The sequence below is a fragment of the Girardinichthys multiradiatus genome, chromosome 18 (assembly GCF_021462225.1).
Source record: "Girardinichthys multiradiatus isolate DD_20200921_A chromosome 18, DD_fGirMul_XY1, whole genome shotgun sequence".
NCBI lineage: Eukaryota > Metazoa > Chordata > Actinopteri > Cyprinodontiformes > Goodeidae > Girardinichthys > Girardinichthys multiradiatus.
This window is the reverse complement of record NC_061810.1, coordinates 9,384,461-9,403,429: the sequence shown is the minus strand read 5'-3', so window position 1 is coordinate 9,403,429 and position 18,969 is coordinate 9,384,461. Positions and strand designations below refer to the sequence as shown.

Below are 18,969 nucleotides of genomic sequence, written 5' to 3'. Positions count from 1 at the left end.
TTTTATTAGTTTTGGCAAAACACACCCTCACAGACTATGATACTTTAAAGTAAGGAAAGGTCATACAGAAAATGGACTTTGTTAGTAGGGCACAAAAAACATAATTTCTGATGTTGTTGCACTGGGGTGCTATCTGTAGTGAAATACGGCAGTGAACCTTCCCTGGAGTGGCCGGCCTACCAAAATTACTCCAGAAGCTCATTGACAATTTAAGAAAATAATAGATCTCAGAACAACATCTGAGCACTGCGGCTTCATTTGCCTTAGTAATGGCCAGTTTTAATAATTCAACAACAAAAGAGAGACCTGGTAAAAAGGGCACCAATGAGAAACTTACAAGGAGAAAACCAGCAATTCAGTGAACAGAATTGTATTTAGTCAGTCAGACTATAGACTTTAAAATGAACACCTGAACAAAATGATGCAATGACTCAACAGGGAAAATTCTCAGGATTGTATACAACCTTCTCTAGATTAAAAAAATATAAGAAAGCAAAGAATAGTTGAATACAGCAGTTGGATGGGAAGGGGGGGTCAGTCCAGTGTGTATTGTCTGACAGTGTTTGTGGGGAAAATAATGTGATATTTAGCAGGCTGACCGCCTCCTGATAAGGGAGAAAAATGCTGTTGCACAATCTTGCTGCTCTGTTTTGGTTAATAATATTTACCAATACAACAAACTCTATACGCAGGGAATTTGAGTAGCTGTCAAAATATGGGTTATTATCACGAAGTTCTTCCGAATCAGAATTGCAAGATCTTCTTTCCACTGTTTCAGCAAAAGGAAGCAGTGAGACAGAGGCACCGGTTTACCGCTGGGAACTGACTGAGTTCTGGTTTTTGATAGGGATATGCGTCCAGCCTGCATGCACACATGTAGTCCTGGTCGGTAAATACTTGGTGTTCTCTGATCATCACCAGGACCATGAATTGTTGCAAACCTGTCTGACTGGACCGGTTTGCACTGTTCCCTTATTTTGCATTTGCCTCATTGTTTGAAGTAGGACATTGCAAAAGACTAGAAAACATGATATCATACAGAAAGTGCTTATTGGTTTTATTTGGCTGTCTCCTGATATTTATCCAAATCACAGACATGCTGATCCATCTTTGCTCTACATTGTTAATTTTTAATTCATCCCAACCCCTGTGTTGTGCCCCATGCTGCAGAATTAGATTCTTAAAATCTTTACCCTGTTTTTTCACCCAGTAACTGGGTGCATTCTCAGCTCAGAGAAGTTACAAGTGAAGTCTGTATTACACCCAGTGTCAGAAAAACATGAAAGTAAAGTAAAAATGGATGTTAAAAGATGGTGGGACTGCATCATTGTACCAGATCAAGAAGATAACAGAGATGACAGAAACTGATGGTCTCATGTCTGTTGGGTGTGGAACCTGCTGAGGCCTACATACAAGTAGACTGTCAGATGGTCTGGCAACTGCCTGATGACACTAACACTCCACTCGTGATGTCACTACCGAAGGTCAAACTGCCACATATCCATTGCCGGTCTGCATGTGCACCGCTTTACATTCAAATAAGAACATTCCTTCTGAGTACTTCACCAATTCTTGTAGTTTTTCATTTTAAGAATGAAATTAAAAACTAGAATCTCTAAAAAGTGTTGTTAAACTTTCAGAATGACTAGTTCTAATAATCTGACCCATATAACTACAACCCTTGAAGCACCTACTTATAATCTTCTCTTTTGCTGCAGCAGTAATGTGATAAGATACCTAATTCTGTGTATGTGTGTGTGTGTGTGTACTTGTGTGTGTGTGTGTGACATCACTTCAAAGGGGAAACTGAATTAAAGCTTTTGGGTAAATTGAAAACAAGCACAGTACTGGATAGCACTATAATTTTCAGGTAATTTGAAAGGATCTTAAAATTTTTTTTATTGTTTTGTTCATTTTAAATTTCATAGAGGTGAATTGGAGAAGCTCTTTTTAAAACAATCACACATTAAGGATTATGGTTTTAAACGTCCCGGACTGTTTTAAACAAATGCAAAATTCCTGAACAAATTCCTGACATCCTGTTTGAACAACAACATCACACTAATCTTTGCTACAATTTTGCAAACTCCAAAAAAACTGAACAGCTTCACTCCCCATGATTAAGCAAAGCATCCCCTCATCATGATGCTGCACCCACCACAAGCTTTCCTCCATGCAAAAGCTCATTATTGGTCGTATCTGACCAGAATACCTTCTTCTACATATTTTTCTGTCTCCTACGTGGCTTGTGATGAGCTGCAAACAGGACGTCTTGTAGCTTTCCTTCAACAACGATGTTCTTCTCGCCACTCTTCCATAAAAGCCAGATTTGTGAAGTGAGTTGTCCAGTCAACAGATTATCTGGCCTGAGCTGTGTTACAGCTGCAGACCAAAAACATCGGCTGAAAAGTATCTCCATTGACTGTACAATATATTTAATAATTGGCTGGAGCTCGTTTTGCATAAATTACTACATCAATGCATTGTTGCATGGAAGAGATCAGTCTGTGGTTCTGCTGAGGCGTGCAGGAAGCCCAGGTTGCTGCATTTACCTTCTGCTTGGCTGCACTGTTGGCTCTGGTCTCTTATATCCCACTTGACAATGCTCCACAGATTCTCTATGATTGGGTTTAGGTCAGAACAGTTTGCTGACCAGTTAGGTGCAGTGATACCATGATTTGTAAAGCCGTTAGTGGTACACAGAGGTGCCAAGTCCTGCTGAAAAATGGAATCACCATCTCTATAAATATTGTCAGCAGAGGGAAGCATGAAGAACTTCCTGGTAGATGGCTGCACTGTTTCTGATAAAACAAAGCAGATGATATGGCCCCTTTAAATCATCACTGACTGTGGAAACTCCATACAGGACTTCTCAATTTTTAATTGAAATGCAAAATAACTTTTATCTGGAAAGAGGGTCACTAAACCACTGAGCAACAGTCCAGACCTTTTTTCCCTCGCTGAGGTTAGATGCAGTACACGGTAACACAAGGAATGTGACAGATGTTGCTCGTGTCCTGGATACTGTGTGGTGATTCTTCAAGCACTGACTTCACCCACAGTCTGAGCCTTCTGAATCTTCCCCAAAGTTGTGAGTGGGCTTTTGCTTCATAATTCTCCCAAGGCTGTAGTTATTGATGCATATTGAACAGCATTTTCTACACTTTTTTTCTTTCACTCAACTTTCCAGTAACTTTCTTGCATATGACAAGGTAAACCACAGCTTCTTTAACAAATGACCCATAAATTCCTTGTGGGAGAGGTCATGTCATCTTTTCCATGACTATGTAGGCCATAACACACCATTTCTGCATTACATATTTTTTTGTGTTGGGATAATGTGATTTCAATTTTTCTGAGAAACTCAATTTTGACATCAAAGGTTTAAATCACTTAAATGGACAGAAATAATCATTTTAAATATAGCAATCTGTGTAACTTTATGATATTCTAATTTATTTAATTGCACCTGTATAACCAAGAATGGTTTAGTTGGATTAAAGAGTGCTCTGTCAGATATTCAAAGCTTGGTGCTTTTGTTTTTTTTAACCTAAACCTGATTTAAACTTTCCACAGATATATGCCTGACCTGATTAGTTTGATCATTGGCTTCCATCATGCAGTGATTCTTCCTATTTGGAACCCGAAAATGTCAACTTCCAAATATAAATGGCAGCAGCATATTAGGGCTTTTATTTTGACGGTCTGGCGGAAGTGTCTGTACTGCACCTCGTCTGTGTTTGACGCCAACAGAAAGCAAGGCTGCCACTCCGTGCTCGGTTTGGCCAGAAGGCGGAGCTGAGTCCGATAAATTCCGCTTTGAAACCAACGGTGAGCTCAGTTGTAGCGCTCAGGTTTGCGGGAGAAAACGCTTCTTGATTTTTTTACATCACATTACGTCCGAATCTTCTCTTCTCGGTTGGGCTTTGGGTAGAAACGGACCGATATAAGGTTACAGTGTCACCTGGGCGATAGGTTGAAAAAGGAAAACGTCACACGAAAGGTAAGAAGGACTGTCGTTTAACTTTCCCCTTTTAAACATGTAAAATGACTTAGAAAACATCATATGTGGCGCTTAAAGGGCCCCGCTGCTTGTGGCTTTAGCTAAAGTCTGCTCAGAAATGTTACTTCTTATTTTTTCTTTATTTTTTTCAAACGTTTCGTGAGCTTTAATGTCCCGCAGAATGCCTTCTGTCTACACTTGGTGTCGATTAGCTATGTGTCTTTTTATTGAATCTAAAGTCAAAAGTCATCTTTGGGTGAAAACAAACCGTTCCGTATAGACGTGACTTGAATGACTATTGTTTAGACAGAAAGTGCGCTGCACCTCCTGAGGAGCTGCTTTGACCCCTGCTGTTGATCGTATTGTTTTAATTAATGATGGTCTGGATTAGTTGCTAGCATTACTGTTAGAACAGGTGATTTTACCGCGGCGAGACCACTTTTCTGAGGAATGAGCAGGGCCGGTCCAAGCCTTAATGGGGCCCTAAACTGAATTTCCTTTGGGGTCCTACTTCCGGTTAAATTCCTTATGAGAAACTTACACATAAATACTCCATGATCATATGCACTTTGTGTATTCACTAAATTAGTTTAAGGATTTACTAGAGCTGTACTGATCTGATAAAGCTCTGACTTGCTGATACAGACTAACTGAAAGCGATTTTTCTCAAAGAACTGGTATTTTATCTGATTATATTTAAAACTGAATTGTCTTTAAAATAAAAAGGCTTTGGTTCAAATACAAGGATTTCTTGGGAAAAAAAAAAAAAAAATCAGGCCTGTGTTACTGTGCGGTCTGTTTCTGCATCACTCAAAATATGAATCTAAAAGTAAAACCCAACTAGGAGACACATCTTTACTTTACTCCTTGATAAGACCGCTTATAGCTCGACTATTTTCTTCTTTTTTTTGCAAACCTCAAAATGCAAAAAGTGCACCGTCTCACAAGTTGTTTATTTTTCTGTGAGATTTTTTAATTAAAAAAAAAATGGAATCTGATTGGAAAAAGCTCAGTGTTATGTTATTGAAGCATCCAATAATGTACTGTAACTGTACAGAAGCCTTTCTGTGAGCCGTTTTTATAATTTATATTAGGAGCTGAAGTGACGTCACACTGTGTGAGAGAGAGCAGTAGGTACTGCATGACCACAATGTAAACAAAAGTTATTAGAATATTTTAAAATGAAGACAAAATAATTACAGAGTTGGTATTTTTAAGTGTCTTTAGCTTTTTGTACTAGTAATTAGCACATTTAACATGGTTAGCATTTCTACCTGTTAACATCAGTTTGCATTCCCTGTAGAGTAAGTAGACGCTCAACTTTTCTGAGATTTCTAGAACGCTGACATCATTTCCAAATCCTGCATGTAGCATTGGAATCTTCAAAAATACAGATTCGAACAACTCTAGCTGTCATATGTTCAGCTTCCTGTTTTCTGTTGTTTTGTAGTAGCCTAGATTACAGTTGGCATATCTCCACACAGCTTTCATTGCAGAAGATGTTGTGCTTCCTCTGGCTATCAAAGAGTGTTATTGTAGCTTGTTGGTGTTTATGGTGATTGGGAAATGATCCCATTTGTAGGATCCAATGGACTGATCACCGACCAGGGCGGAGTGTAAAACAGTCCTTTCCAGTCAATGTGGTTCACAGTGCGTTTCCACACTAACAAGCCTACACGTGCTACCTTAAACTGGACATTATTACATTATTTTCAGGTGGTTACTATTTGACACAGGTGTACTTAGTCAGTCTACAAGTACTATAGGAAGAGGAATGGCTTCAGTTGAGAGGCTCTAAGCAGCAACTTATTTTTATTCTATTTGGGGCCCTGATCTTACGTTTTTTATTAAAAGTGTGCCCTTAAGAAGGGTCGTTTAGTTTTTCCCAAAAGGAAGAATAAATGTAAATCTAAAAGGTGAACTAAACAAACATGTCCTAACCTGTGGGTATTATGCAAGATGAGCCGCACAATAGCAGTAAAGCTGAGTGTACTTCCACGGCTCATCAACAGCAGGCATCAAGTCGGGCTCCTGTGGCCATATTTACTGTGCTTTAATCAGTGGAGCAGGCTGAAACTGGTTTCCTAAGATGGCCCTAAAGATGCAGTGTAGTCTAACGAAACGGAGGCAGAGAGCAGCCTTTTTGATGGTGTTCGTCTGTTCTAATCCGATGGCAACAGGTTGATTTAGCTCTACTAAATAAAATGTGTTGCTCAAAGGACAGCCAAGAGTGCATGTAATAATTAACTATTACCAAGTAAACCACAGCAAGCTATGTGAAAGGAATGAGTGGTCATGGAGGTGACTTTGAGGAATGCAGGCTGTGGTAGATAAATGTTTTATAACAGGTGAGTTCTCTGAGGAGCTTTATAAGCCAATAAGCTCATTCAGTGTTTTTTATTTCTCTCCTTTAAGGTGCTGCAGGGATCAAAATGAAGCACATCTCGTTACTTTGCCTATATGCACTGGTGACCCTGTGTGCCCATAAGGGTGTGCTGTCTGCAGCTCCCTCGTATGGTGAACGGGGCTCTGATCTGGGCATACAGGTGTTTCAGCAAGTGGTCCGCTCTAAGCCTTTAGAAAACGTGGTGCTTTCACCCCATGGAGTGGCTTCAATCCTCGGCATGCTGCTGCCTGGAGCCCATGGGGAAACCAAGAAGCAAATCATTAGTGGTCTGCGTTACAAGAAAAACGGTAAGGAGGTTGTTGGACAGCGGAATTTGGTATTTGAGCCTTTTTATGATGAAATCACTATCATTTAGCATTAATCAAAAGATTAAATACACTGCACAGGTCCTTATAAGATGTTGAGGAAGCTGCACAAAAACTTGACTTCCAAGTCAAACCAGGACCTTGTGCTGATTGCCAACGCCATGTTCAGCCAGAAGGGTTTCCCGATGGAGGAGACCTTTGTTGCCACCAATAAAGCAAACTTCCTGTGTGAGAGCAGGAGCCTGGACTTCAGAAACCCCACTGCAGCATCTGACTACATCAATGAGTGGGTCAGCAATAAGACCAAAGGTAGGGGTCATGCTTAGGTGGTGCAGCCCTGTGTGCAATTTGATAAACCATTTCTATTTTGACAACTCAACTATGTAGAGTACTTTTAAAAGGAGTTTGTAACAATGTAACAAGATCTTGTTTTAATAAACCCTAATTCTTCTTCCATCTGTCAGCATGTGACTTTGTCTGGAGAAATAAGTGTAAGTTGTTATTGTGAGCCATGGATATGAAGGTGTTGACTTTAAGCTCCACTCTCATATCTGTTTAAGACTCTTCATTTGAAGTACGAAAGGAACTAGCTGATGAGTTGTCCTGTGGTGTTGATATAGTCCACTAATGAAGACTTCTCATTAAGCTGGCCAATAATGTTTGGTTATGAAACAATCAAAGAAGCCATTTTAGATCGTACAGCAGTATCAAATGGCAGCGTTTTAAAGAAAAAGCAACGACAGACACGATATGAAGGATTTTTAAACACTGTGATAATACAGTAAATGGCTAACTGTTTGTTGGCTTTTAATGATTGTAAAGTTGCCATCTGCTTCATAGCTTTTTTCCCCTCTAATTTAAAGGGGCTGTTAAATATGTTTTTTAAAATAACTATACTGTAGCTGATCTTCTTTTTTTTTTTATATCTCACTGATCTAACCTGAACTGGATGGTTCTACACTAAACAAAGACTCAGGGCGGGGCATCGTGTAGTTGTAGAGCCGTCTTATTTAAAACATAGCGTGTGATTTGGGAAACCTTTACTCTTATGTGTAAAGAGGGGAAAAAGTGAATTCTTAGTTTGGCAAAATATTGCTCAAGTTATGTTTCATTCTCATGAACCCAGTATTGTGGATTGTCCCGCTTAGTAGGCTGGTCAACCCTAGGTTTTATTGGTACTGACATATCTAACAGTTTAATGGAGCCCGCTAATGTTCCTGGGGTGGAGAGAACATCTTTCAGCTGTCTCTCACACCATTTATCAGATTTACCATCTCAGGACTATTATTCACCAACCATTAGCAAACACATAATAGTAACACATTTCTTCTGTTGAATATTCTGTCGCATGAGTCTGCAGTATCACTTCTTCCCCCATGATTCGAATATGACCTTGCTCTTTTACCACTCTGTATATTTCTGCAGGTCACATCCCCACCTTGATCAAAGCAGACATGCTGGATTCAGCTCTGACCCGTCTGGTCACTCTTAACTCGATCTACTTTAAAGGCTCATGGAAGTCCTGTTTCCCGCCCAACAACACCAAGATGAGGTCCTTCACGGATGGTGACGGCACGGTTTACAAAGTTCCAATGATGTCCCAGCTGTCCATCTTTAACCTAGGTGAGTGTAGTTCTGTCTGAGCATGCTCAGAAGCAGTGGGAGTTCATAATGAAAAGATGCCATGTTCACTCCCAGCTAATGTGTGGATTTAGAGACAGGAGATATAATCACAGTTACATTTATGTGTTCAAAATGTTCTTGTCATCTCCTGAAATATTATTTGTTCATAGACCTGAAACCTATTTTAGATTACTGATGTTGATCTTGACTCGTAGGATATAAAAAAATAAGCTTTTTATTGTTTGAAGATTAGATACCTTTCTAGTTTCAGTATAGATTTTTTTTTCATCTAGTTATTTTCTACAGTTTTAATCCTATTTTTCTGGTGGAGTCACAGTGGGCGTGTGATTTATAGTCCAGATTGTAGTGAGTTGTAAAGAATTACAGGCTCAGACATGGATGTTTGTTGTGTGAAATGCAGTGATACCCGAGTCAGTCAACTATATTTAGACATGTTGTCAGAGCTGTGGCGGCACCATGGGTGCGAGGGATAGATTCTCATTCGGTGACTGTAATACACTGAGGCCATATTCAGCTGTAGAGCACACATTTCTCTCAGTTTTGCTGTATTTACCATGTTCAGCACCTTTTAAAAGTATTCGGAACACTTAAGCTTTTTCATGTTTGTCACGTTATACATAACACCCATCCTCAACATGTTTTTATTAGGTTTGTATTGATAGATTAACACAGTGTAAAACAAGATTGTGAAGTGGACAAAATCTGAAGCGTGTCATGCATATGTTAAACCCCCTTTACTCAGATAGCCCTAAATAAAATCCATTGTAAGTCATTGCTTTCAGAACTCATCTAATTGAAAAATAGTCAATCTGTGTCTGATTTAATGTCCGTATGACACAGCTTCTCTGTGAAGGCCTCGGATGTTTGTGAGAGAACAAATGGGTTCATAAAGGAACCAACCCTACCTAAGCCATGCCTGTCAACCTAAGCTAACAGGGCTAGCAAGGGGCCGATCAATCAAAGAAGCAGCAAAGTGAACCATGTTAACTCTGGAGGAGCAGCAGAGTTCCACAGCTCAGGTTGAAGTATCTGTTGACAGCCTATTAGCCATGTGTTCCACAAATCTGACCTTAATGGAATAGCTGCAGGAAGGACGCCGTCAGAGGTCGCATCCTCACTTTGCCACATGCATATTACAGACACAGCAAACATGTGGAAGTAAGTGCTCTGATCAGAGGAGACCAAAATGGAACGTTTTGGTCAACATGCAAAACACTTTGTGGGAAAGAACTAACACTCCAGATCAACCTCAATACACAGTTCCCAGTAGTGAAACATGGTGGCGGCAGCAGGATGCTGTGGGGATGCTTTTCTTCAGCAGGGCTTGGAACCTGGCAATAAGTCCTGGGAGAAAAGCTGTAAGAGGTGGTTAATCACTTCTAATGATTCATCTTCCAGCAGGGCACCGACCTTAAACATGCATCCCTAATCCAATTTAGCTCTGTGGCAAGACCTAAAATGATGTTCGTAGATTTTCTCCATCCAGTCTAACTTGCTCTGCACTAAAGAAGGTCCCATTTCACTCTGTAGTAGGGCTACTGTGGTTTGTTGACGTCATCAATGACGTCTCTTATAAAAACACAATGAAATCACTATATTTATTTGAGGGGCAGGAAGATGATAACTTTGCTGTGTTTAAGCTGCATAATGCTCTCTGACTTCAGACAAACTGTCTGGCTGCCATGTTTCCCTATTTTTCACACTTTCTGTGGATGTTACATCAAATTAATTAAAGCTAGTTATTTAACGTTATGGTCTCTATTATTACATCTGAACTGTTTTTACTGTTTTAGAATTGGACTACGAGTGTCTTGTTTTATTTCCAGTTCAGTCTCATCATATTTGACATTCTGAGTATGTTCTTGTGTTTTGTAAGTATACAAATAATAGGCACTTTATTTTATTTTTTTTATACTGTAACCATCTTTTGTAAAATAAATAAATACATTTTAAAAACAATCCTTTTTTCGGGGAAAAATAGTTGTTTAGAATACTTGATGAATAAAAAATAGCGTACCCAGATTAATGAAAAAAAGGTTGTTAGTAGCAGGCCTAGCCTCTAGATGCGAAAGCTGGTCGAGCCGTGTCCTTAGAGACTTGCTGCTCTAATTGCAGGTTGAAAGCCTTACCTGGCTTTTCTTTCAAACAGTGGAAATGTTCAAGGGGCATGAATACTTCTGCAACATCATGTGGTACGTTGGTTTTGCCACTTGTGTCCCCCCCCCACCTCCCCAAACCGCTCTAAGCAGTTTTCTTGGAGCACTTTATAAGTCAATAGATCTTGTAGAAATAAACCGGTAATATATGTGGTTTGTAATGAAGCTTTATTGTGAAACAGAAAAGTCTGACTTTGTTGAGTTAACTTTTCAGATTAAACTCTTGATTTTGTTTTTGCCCGGAATGAGACCAGATATGGTCTCTACTGAGACTTTGAATGTTTACAGTTGTTACCATCATGAATCATTTTTAGCTTCTTGTCAGCCCAGCTTACAGTTTAGATTTACTTCCTGTTCTAATATCATCTGCATATAAAGAGTGAAATGAGTCAATGTGGACAGGAGTTTACCAACAATCAGATGATGGTATTCAGTCTAACCTGTTATCTGTTCACTGAACACATTTGCAAGTGATTTCAACTGGATTTTTTTGTTTTCACTTCCACAGTTTAGGTGATTTTTAAATACAATCAAAATGTTGGAACAGCAGATGAACCAGAATGCAACAAGAGCTTGTGCTCAGTGTTTTTTAAGTTTACTAATTTCTAGAATGCTGTCTCTAATGTCTCCTGTATTTTCTCCTGCCTGATCTTTAAGTATTACTGCTTGTTCTCAGAAAATGATGCATATACATCATTTGATTGCACCAAATCATTGAAAGTAAAAGCACTGACTGTCAGCCAGATAAACATCATGCATTCTTCCTTAATGCTCAAACAATTATACATTTGGCAAAGTACAGGGGTTGGACAATGAAACTGAAACACCTGGTTTTAGACCACAATAATTTATTAGTATGGTGTATGGCCTCCTTTTGCGGCCAATACAGCATCAATTAATCTTGGGAATGACATATACAAGTCCTGCACAGTGGTCAGAGGGATTTTAAGCCATTCTTCTTGCAGGATGGTGGCCAGGTCACTACGTGATACTGGTGGAGGAAAACGTTTCCTGACTCACTCCTCCAAAACACCCCAAAGTGGCTCAATAATATTTAGATCTGGTGACTGTGCAGGCCATGGGAGATGTTCAACTTCACTTTCATGTTCATCAAACCAATCTTTCACCAGTCTTGTTGTGTGTATTGGTGCATTGTCATCCTGATACACGGCACCACCTTCAGGATACAATGTTTGAACCATTGGATGCACATGGTCCTCAAGAATGGTTCGATAGTCCTTGGCAGTGACATTCCCATCTAGTACAAGTATTGAGCCAAGGGAATGCCATGATATGGCAGCCCAAACCATCACTGATCCACCTCCATGCTTCACTCTGGGCATGCAACAGTCTGGGTGGTACGCTTCTTTGGGGCTTCTCCACACCGTAACTCTCCAGGATGTGGGGAAAACAGTAAAGGTGGACTCATCAGAGAACAATACATGTTTCACATTGTCCACAGCCCAAGATTTGCGCTCCTTGCACCATTGAAACCGACGTTTGGCATTGGCATGAGTGACCAAAGGTTTGGCTATAGCAGCCCGGCCGTGTATATTGACCCTGTGGAGCTCCCGACGGACAGTTCTGGTGGAAACAGGAGAGTTGAGGTGCACATGTAATTCTGCAGTGATTTGGGCAGCCGTGGTTTTATGTTTTTTGGATACAATCTGGGTTAGCACCCGAACATCCCTTTCAGACAGCTTCCTCTTGCGTCTACAGTTAATCCTGTTGGATGTGGTCCGTCCTTCTTGGTGGTATGCTGACATTACCCTGGATACCGTGGCTCTTGATACATCACAAAGACTTGCTGTCTTGGTCACAGATGCGCCAGCAAGACGTGCACCAACAATTTGTCCTCTTTTGAACTCTGGTATGTTACCCATAATGTTGTGTGCATTTCAATATTTTGAGCAAAACTGTGCTCTTATCCTGCTAATTGAACCTGCACACTCTGCTCTTACTGGTGCAATGTGCAATCAATGAAGACTGGCTACCAGGCTGGTCCAATTTAGCCATGAAACCTCCCACACTAAAATGACAGGTGTTTCAGTTTCATTGTCCAACCCCTGTATACAAGCAACAGCACTTTGAATAAAAGCAAAACGGAGCAAAGTCATTTATTTTCATTATTCCTCCCTCACTAAGAACTTGGTTAATGTGTAGACCTGGCACACGTTTTCAAACAGAGACAGGAAGCTGCTTTATTTTAATTTGAGAACTTCTAAGGAGAACCTGGAAGTATGAAAACCCAGTTTTAAGCATACTTTAGGTGATCTGGAATTTATTGAAGTCATCCCATGATGGATTCATCTTCAGATTTTTAGCAAGGAGACTGGAAACCAGATGTTAATCCTGGTTGGACTATCAGAGCTCCCAACCTTTAGGATGATTAATCTGCTGCATGGTTTAGTTGGGTTACAGTTTTATTACAACACAAAGACCATGTTCTCTTCAGGATTTTCTGTCTGATCAGAAGGTGTTTTTTTCTTTTTCTTTTTAAACAAAGCGAATTTACTTTTACCTCTTTTATGCTTCACTGATGATAGAATCTTCTGTTTGTGGCTATATTTTTTGTTTAGCAGTTGGTCACTTCACCCCTCTTGTGATTTCATACCCTTTTATAGTTTTAGTCATTTTGTACTCAATGTTTTTAGGTATAAAACTGCCGACGGACATTTTGAAGCGTCCATGTGTGAATTAGTTTTGCCCCACATTCTCCCTGTTCAGGACTATAAAGAAATGCAGATGTATAAATGGTATCCAACAGCAGCAGGCCACTCACCTTTTTGGATTGGGTTCGTGTTCCTAACCTGTTAGCCTTCATCTCTTAAAAAGGCTGGAATATGCTGTAGGGATCAGGGGAACAGAACTAGGCTGGTTTAAATCTTATCTGTCTGACAGATTCCAGTTTGTTCATGTAAATGATAAATCATCTTTAAACTCCAGGGTTAACTGTGGAGTACCACAGGGTTCAGTACTTGGGCCAATTCTCTTTACTATATATATGCTTCCAAAAGGTCAAATTATCAGGCAGCATGGGATCAATGTTCACTGTTACGCTGATGATACTCAGCTTTACTTATCCATAAATCCTGATGAGCCCAACCAGTTAGATAGACTACAAGCATGTCTTGAAGATATAAAATCTTGGATGATTTTAAATTTTTTGCTTCTAAATTCAGACAAGATAGAAGTTGTCGTCTTTGGACCGGAGTCTTTAAAAAAGAAACTGCTCAGTCAATCACTTAACCTGGATGGCATTAAATTGACCTCCGTTAATAATGTAAAAAACCGTGGTGTTATTTTTGACCAGGACATGTCATTTAAATCCCATATTAAACAGGTTTCTAGGATTTCCTTCTTTCACCTCCTGAACATTGCCTGCTGGATGAAGTAAGGGGGAGTCAGGTTTAGCCTAAACCGGCTCAGTTATGGTTGAGGTGCAAACACACCCTCCATTTCTGCTACCTGTATGACCCCTTCTCTTTTCCAATGGTTATAATCAGTCTGACAGAGGGAGGTATCCCAATCATTGTGGTTTTTAGTATAACAATGACCATCAGTGGGACCCTTTGTGGGGTTCCTTGAGACGACATTGTTGTAAATAAGCGCCGTTTAACTACATAATCTGAACTGAAACTATCTGTGTAATTATGCTGCTATAGGCGTAGGCTGGTGGAGGACATAATGACCACTTTCACCCTCTTCGCTACATTCTCACACTACTCTCCAATTTTGAATTATTTGCTGTTATTTCAGCTTCTAACTTTATGTTCTCTCTCTTTTCTCTTCCTAGAAGCTACACCTGACCTGGCTCTGTGTCTGCCTGTAACACCTTTCTGGAGAGGGGCATCGTCCAAGCTTCTGCTGGCAACAACTTAATGCTCACCCTCTACCGATGATCCTCATGGCCCTGTCTTTCAGTGTTTAACCCTTTCTCTCTCCTAGACATGGCTACTGACTGAGCTTTTACTGTGACTAACTCTATGTGCTCTCTTTCAGACTCTAACCTTGAAAACTGGCTCAGAGTTTATTTGTTCTTTCTTTCTAGGTGAAACAACTAAAGGAGCTACATCCATTAACATTTACTTTTCCTTCCCATAGAAAGGACTCCTGGATCAGTGCTTCTTTGTTCTCTTTGTGTCTCTACTCTGTTCTCTCAAACCCCCAGTCGGTCGTGGCAGATGGCCGCTCACACTGAGCCTGGTTCTGGTTCTGCTGGAGGTTTCTTCCTGTTGAAAGGGAGTTTTTCCTCTCCTCTGTCTCTACATGCTCATCCAGGAGGAGTGAATGCTGCAAGTCACTGATTGGATTGAATCTGCTGGGTTTCCTTAGATAGAAAAATGTTTTATCCAATTTGAATAAATAACTGAATCTGACTGCTTAGGATTAATTGGAATGTATGAACCTGACTGTTGTGAAGTGCCTTGAGACGACATGTGTTGTGAATTGGTGCCATATAAATAAAACTGAATTGAATTGAATAGGAGGCAGCTGGCTCGAACGGAATGGAAGCGGGTAGAACTGCATGATATTGGGAAATTATAATTATTTATGTTTTCAATCCTGACATTTAGCATCTTTGATTCTCCTGAGATTTGTGCATTTGTAAGATCATTTATGTCCATAACTTTTTAAATGCCAGAATTTAAAGGAAAAACAAACTGACAAGCACTGATTTGGTACATGGGCACCGAATTGTTTATGAAGTAAACGTAAGACGGAAGGAAGTAGAAACCCTTGGGTATAAATTGGTGAAGGCATTGGCATTCTGACCCAAACCCGTTTGATTTATGACGGCTGCATGTTGATCCATTCCTCCTGTTCCTTTCCGGTTTTTATTTTGAAGGGTTTTTATGCAAGAATCCAGAAATTCTTGGCTGTTTCACTGGCTGGCCCAGCACTGGATTATTTGTCATTGTGACATGAAGGCCAGTTTGAGCAATTCTAACCAGCTGAGGCCATTAAGGTGGGAGACTCAAACCCTCCGTGGTTGTCTTCTTTGGATCCTTAGTCACATCCTTGCTGATTCATGTCTTGAGTACATCTCAGTGGAAATTTAGAGTCGGCCTCTTGTGGAAAAATTGGCTGTTCTTTCAAGTCTTCTCTGGATTAGCCCTCCAGTGTTATTTCGCTGGGTCTATGGACCCAAGATAAAAACTCTGGATCTCTTCACAGGTTGCTGCATCTCTTTTACCTATGTGAGAATTTTTCCAGAGCTCTCTAAATTCTTTCTTAATTATTGACTCTTTAGTTGACAATTTGATTCTTTTTCTTAATTGGAGAAATCGTTATATAAGTATAATGAACCAGTAAGTTGAATGTGTTTTATCTTCACTTTCCAAACAAATTCTTAAATCTTTTTATTCCTAGGCGTGGCCACCACACCTCAGGGGCTGAAATACAGGGTGATTGAGCTGCCCTACCATGGCAACACCATCAGCATGTTGATTGTTGTCCCCTCTGATGAGGACACATCACTGTCCAGTGTCATTCCACACATCAGCACAGCCACCGTGCAGAGCTGGGCCAAGCTCATGCACATGAGAAAAGTCCGCCTGTTCATCCCAAAGTAAGTCCCAAACAGAAACACAGGCGTATAACTGGTTTTGGATGAAATGCACAATAACTGTACGGCTTTGTGTACGTTTGTAGGTTCTCTGCAGATGCAGAGGTAGACTTGAAAGCTCCGCTCTCTGCGCTGGGAATAGCAGACATGTTCAGGCAGGGTGCTGCAGACTTCTCACACCTGAGTGAGTGAAAGCAGAGTCACTGCAGACCCGACGCTGACCCATACACAGAAGCAGATTGAATGTGGTTAGAGCAGATTTATTAATGTATGAGTAAGTGTAAAAACCTGAGGAAAATGTTGCTTGTTTACTGCTGAGAGCTGGTTAGAACCTTAAATTGTCTCAGTGGTTGGTGTGAAAACTGAATCAGGGTTGGCCTGGGAAAGAAGCAGCTTTAAATAAAGAATTCTACTGCCACCATGTGGTGTAATAAACAACTACTTCAAGTAGTTTTCACTTGGTTTTTCAGTACATCAGTGAGTTAGACTGGGACGTTTGCACTACTGCCATCCTGTGGCTTGAAGTGAAAACTACCAAAACCTTGGCTTAGAAGTCATAAGTGTGCTGCTGCTATTCTCGTAGGTACCGAGCCAGTGTTTGTATCCAAGGCTCTGCAGAAATCCAAAATCATTGTGAATGAAGACGGAACGAAAGCAGCAGCTGCCACCAGTAAGTGTTCCCTTGTGATCTTAAATACTGACATAAAACTGTTTTTAGTTTAGAGGATAAAATGTTCTGCATTAAAGTTACATCCAGCATGCTTCTATATCTCCCACTAACCTAAACTGTGTTGTTTAGCTGCTATTCTGATGGCTCGGTCATCTCCACCTTGGATCACGGTGGACAGACCTTTTCTGTTCCTCGTCAGACATAACCCTACAGGTATGCACTGTTTTCTTGGTAGAAGATGGATGAGTAAATTCTAGATGTGTATTGCATTGAACTGTCGTCATCTCTGTCTGTTTCCAGGGACGGTTCTGTTTATGGGCCAGATCAACCAACCATGAGGCCTGCTTTCACAGAGCAGAGGGACCTGGGAGCTCATTTAGGAGAACCAGAAATGCTTACACACTGCCTTGCATGAACACACAAGCACACAGACGTACTGTGACTTATGAACAGTGTGGACATACGATGTTATTTGTTTTAAATGTTGCTTTTTATGTTGATCATTTTCTGCAACACATAACATGCTTTCCAACATGTTTTGCAGACTAAGTTTTCCTGCTGTTTTAATTTTTTGGTGGACTTTTTTGACTTTATCACTTTTTTTAAAGACATTAAATGTCATGTGTAATTTTGTAACTCTGGAGTATGATGATCAGTTTATTTATCATGTCTCTATTTCCATTTGAACGTTTCTATCTCAAGTCATTTAACTCCAGCCTGTTTCCCCTCTTAAGTTATGGTGGTGTCATCACAACTTAAAGCCTGCATTTTTGCCTACTTTAAAAGTTGTTTTCTCATTTACTGAGAAAGTCTTCTGTTGCTTCACATGTGGAAACAAAATTAAAATACATACATTTCTAACATCAGTAATTTGTGCCTTGCTCTTATTGTCGTAAAACATTTTATGTTGTAAAAATGCATAAACATGACAATTTCTCTAGTGTTTCTTGAGCAGCAGTTGAAAGGCAGAGGAGACCAAGCCTTAAATGATCTGAGAATTAGATGGTCGATCACATCTGTACTACCCCTGAACCATGTTGGCTGCATAACAGAAACTGTTTTCTTGGGAGAGTAACATAACAGGAAAGTACTTCGGACTCTGGCTCCATGCAAAAGTATTCACACTTTTACTTCACCCTTGAACTCTTCTCAATTTTGCTCTCTTGCAATGTGAAAGGAAGAGGATTTATGGTTTTAAGCAATTTTTACAAATAAAAATCTAAAGTGTGCAACTTGTATTCCGTGCTCTTTACAATAACACAAAAAGAAATTGAGTGCAGTTGGCATCATTTGGAAGTCACCAAATTAATAACTAAAATCAGATGGTCTGTAATGTAATTTGAACGTAAGTGTATGCAAAACACATGTAGAGGAAAAAACTGCACATCATCCTAAACAACATTCTCAGAGTGAAACAAAGATGTTGCAGCATCATGCCAGGCGGAAGCCTTTCTTCAGCAGGGACAGGGTAGCTAGATGGAGCTAAACACAAGTCAGTTCTGGCAGAAAATCAGCTCCAGGCTCAGAATGCTGGAAACTCTGGAAGGAGTTCACCTTTTAAGCAGAACAACAACCCTAAACGCTTAGCCAGAACTACAATGGAGTGCTTTACTAATACAAATGCACACCACACTTAGATTATCAACAAAAAAAGGGAAAACTTGTGTAAAATGTGGGTGGCATTAATCATGAAATTTGGCCGCTTTAGTCTACCCTGGCCCTCTTCAGACACCTCTTCCAAGTGTTTTACTGTTGCCAAATTTCCCTGCCATCCATGCAGTGTTCTCACATATGGCATGAAATGGGTAGAGTTGCCATTAACTGTACCCGAATAAGAGAGTAGAATTACTTCAAAATAATATTACTCATGAGCTGAAAAAGTATTTTGTTAAAAGAAATCTCAAATACTGTTTAAATGTTAGATGATAATGACTGATTTTTTTGTATTTGCAATGACAATCAGACAAAATGTTAAATAATGTTCAAATTCAGGCATTTTCAAATGAATAAAAGTAAATATCTTTACAATATTATCTTAGCATATCATCATTGTCTTAATGCTTTTGATCCCACTACCAGACATATAGACATGGAGGCAGATGGATTGCATTCCCTTGCCCCTGAAAATGACATTAGAACAAGGAAGCTGGTGTACATGCATAAAATCTTACTTTACCAAAGGCTCTACGTGTGTGTGTGTGTGTGTGTGTGTGTT

The 18,969-nt window shown here is 40.0% G+C and overlaps 1 protein-coding gene across 1 annotated transcript; it reads left to right on the top strand.

The window, feature by feature from the left end:
- Positions 1–3,761: 3,761 nt before the first annotated feature.
- serpine2 (serpin peptidase inhibitor, clade E (nexin, plasminogen activator inhibitor type 1), member 2) lies at positions 3,762–17,620 on the top strand. Its single transcript, XM_047392712.1, has 9 exons — positions 3,762–4,003; positions 6,419–6,697; positions 6,797–7,024; positions 8,141–8,338; positions 15,889–16,087; positions 16,171–16,268; positions 16,668–16,754; positions 16,884–16,967; positions 17,055–17,620. Exons 2-9 carry the CDS (start codon positions 6,436–6,438, stop codon positions 17,090–17,092), a joined length of 1,194 nt encoding a protein of 397 aa, XP_047248668.1. The 5' UTR covers positions 3,762–4,003; positions 6,419–6,435; the 3' UTR covers positions 17,093–17,620.
- The last annotated feature ends 1,349 nt before the right edge of the window (positions 17,621–18,969 follow it).

Bases quoted from the DNA above. Each gene is read 5' to 3' on its own strand.
- serpine2 (XM_047392712.1), top strand. From the start codon at position 6,436: ATGAAGCACATCTCGTTACTTTGCCTATATGCACTGGTGACCCTGTGT. The intron at 16,269-16,667 runs GTGAGTGAAAGC...CTATTCTCGTAG, and splicing joins TGCAGACTTCTCACACCTGA to GTACCGAGCCAGTGTTTGTA. The intron at 16,755-16,883 runs GTAAGTGTTCCC...TGTGTTGTTTAG, and splicing joins GAAAGCAGCAGCTGCCACCA to CTGCTATTCTGATGGCTCGG.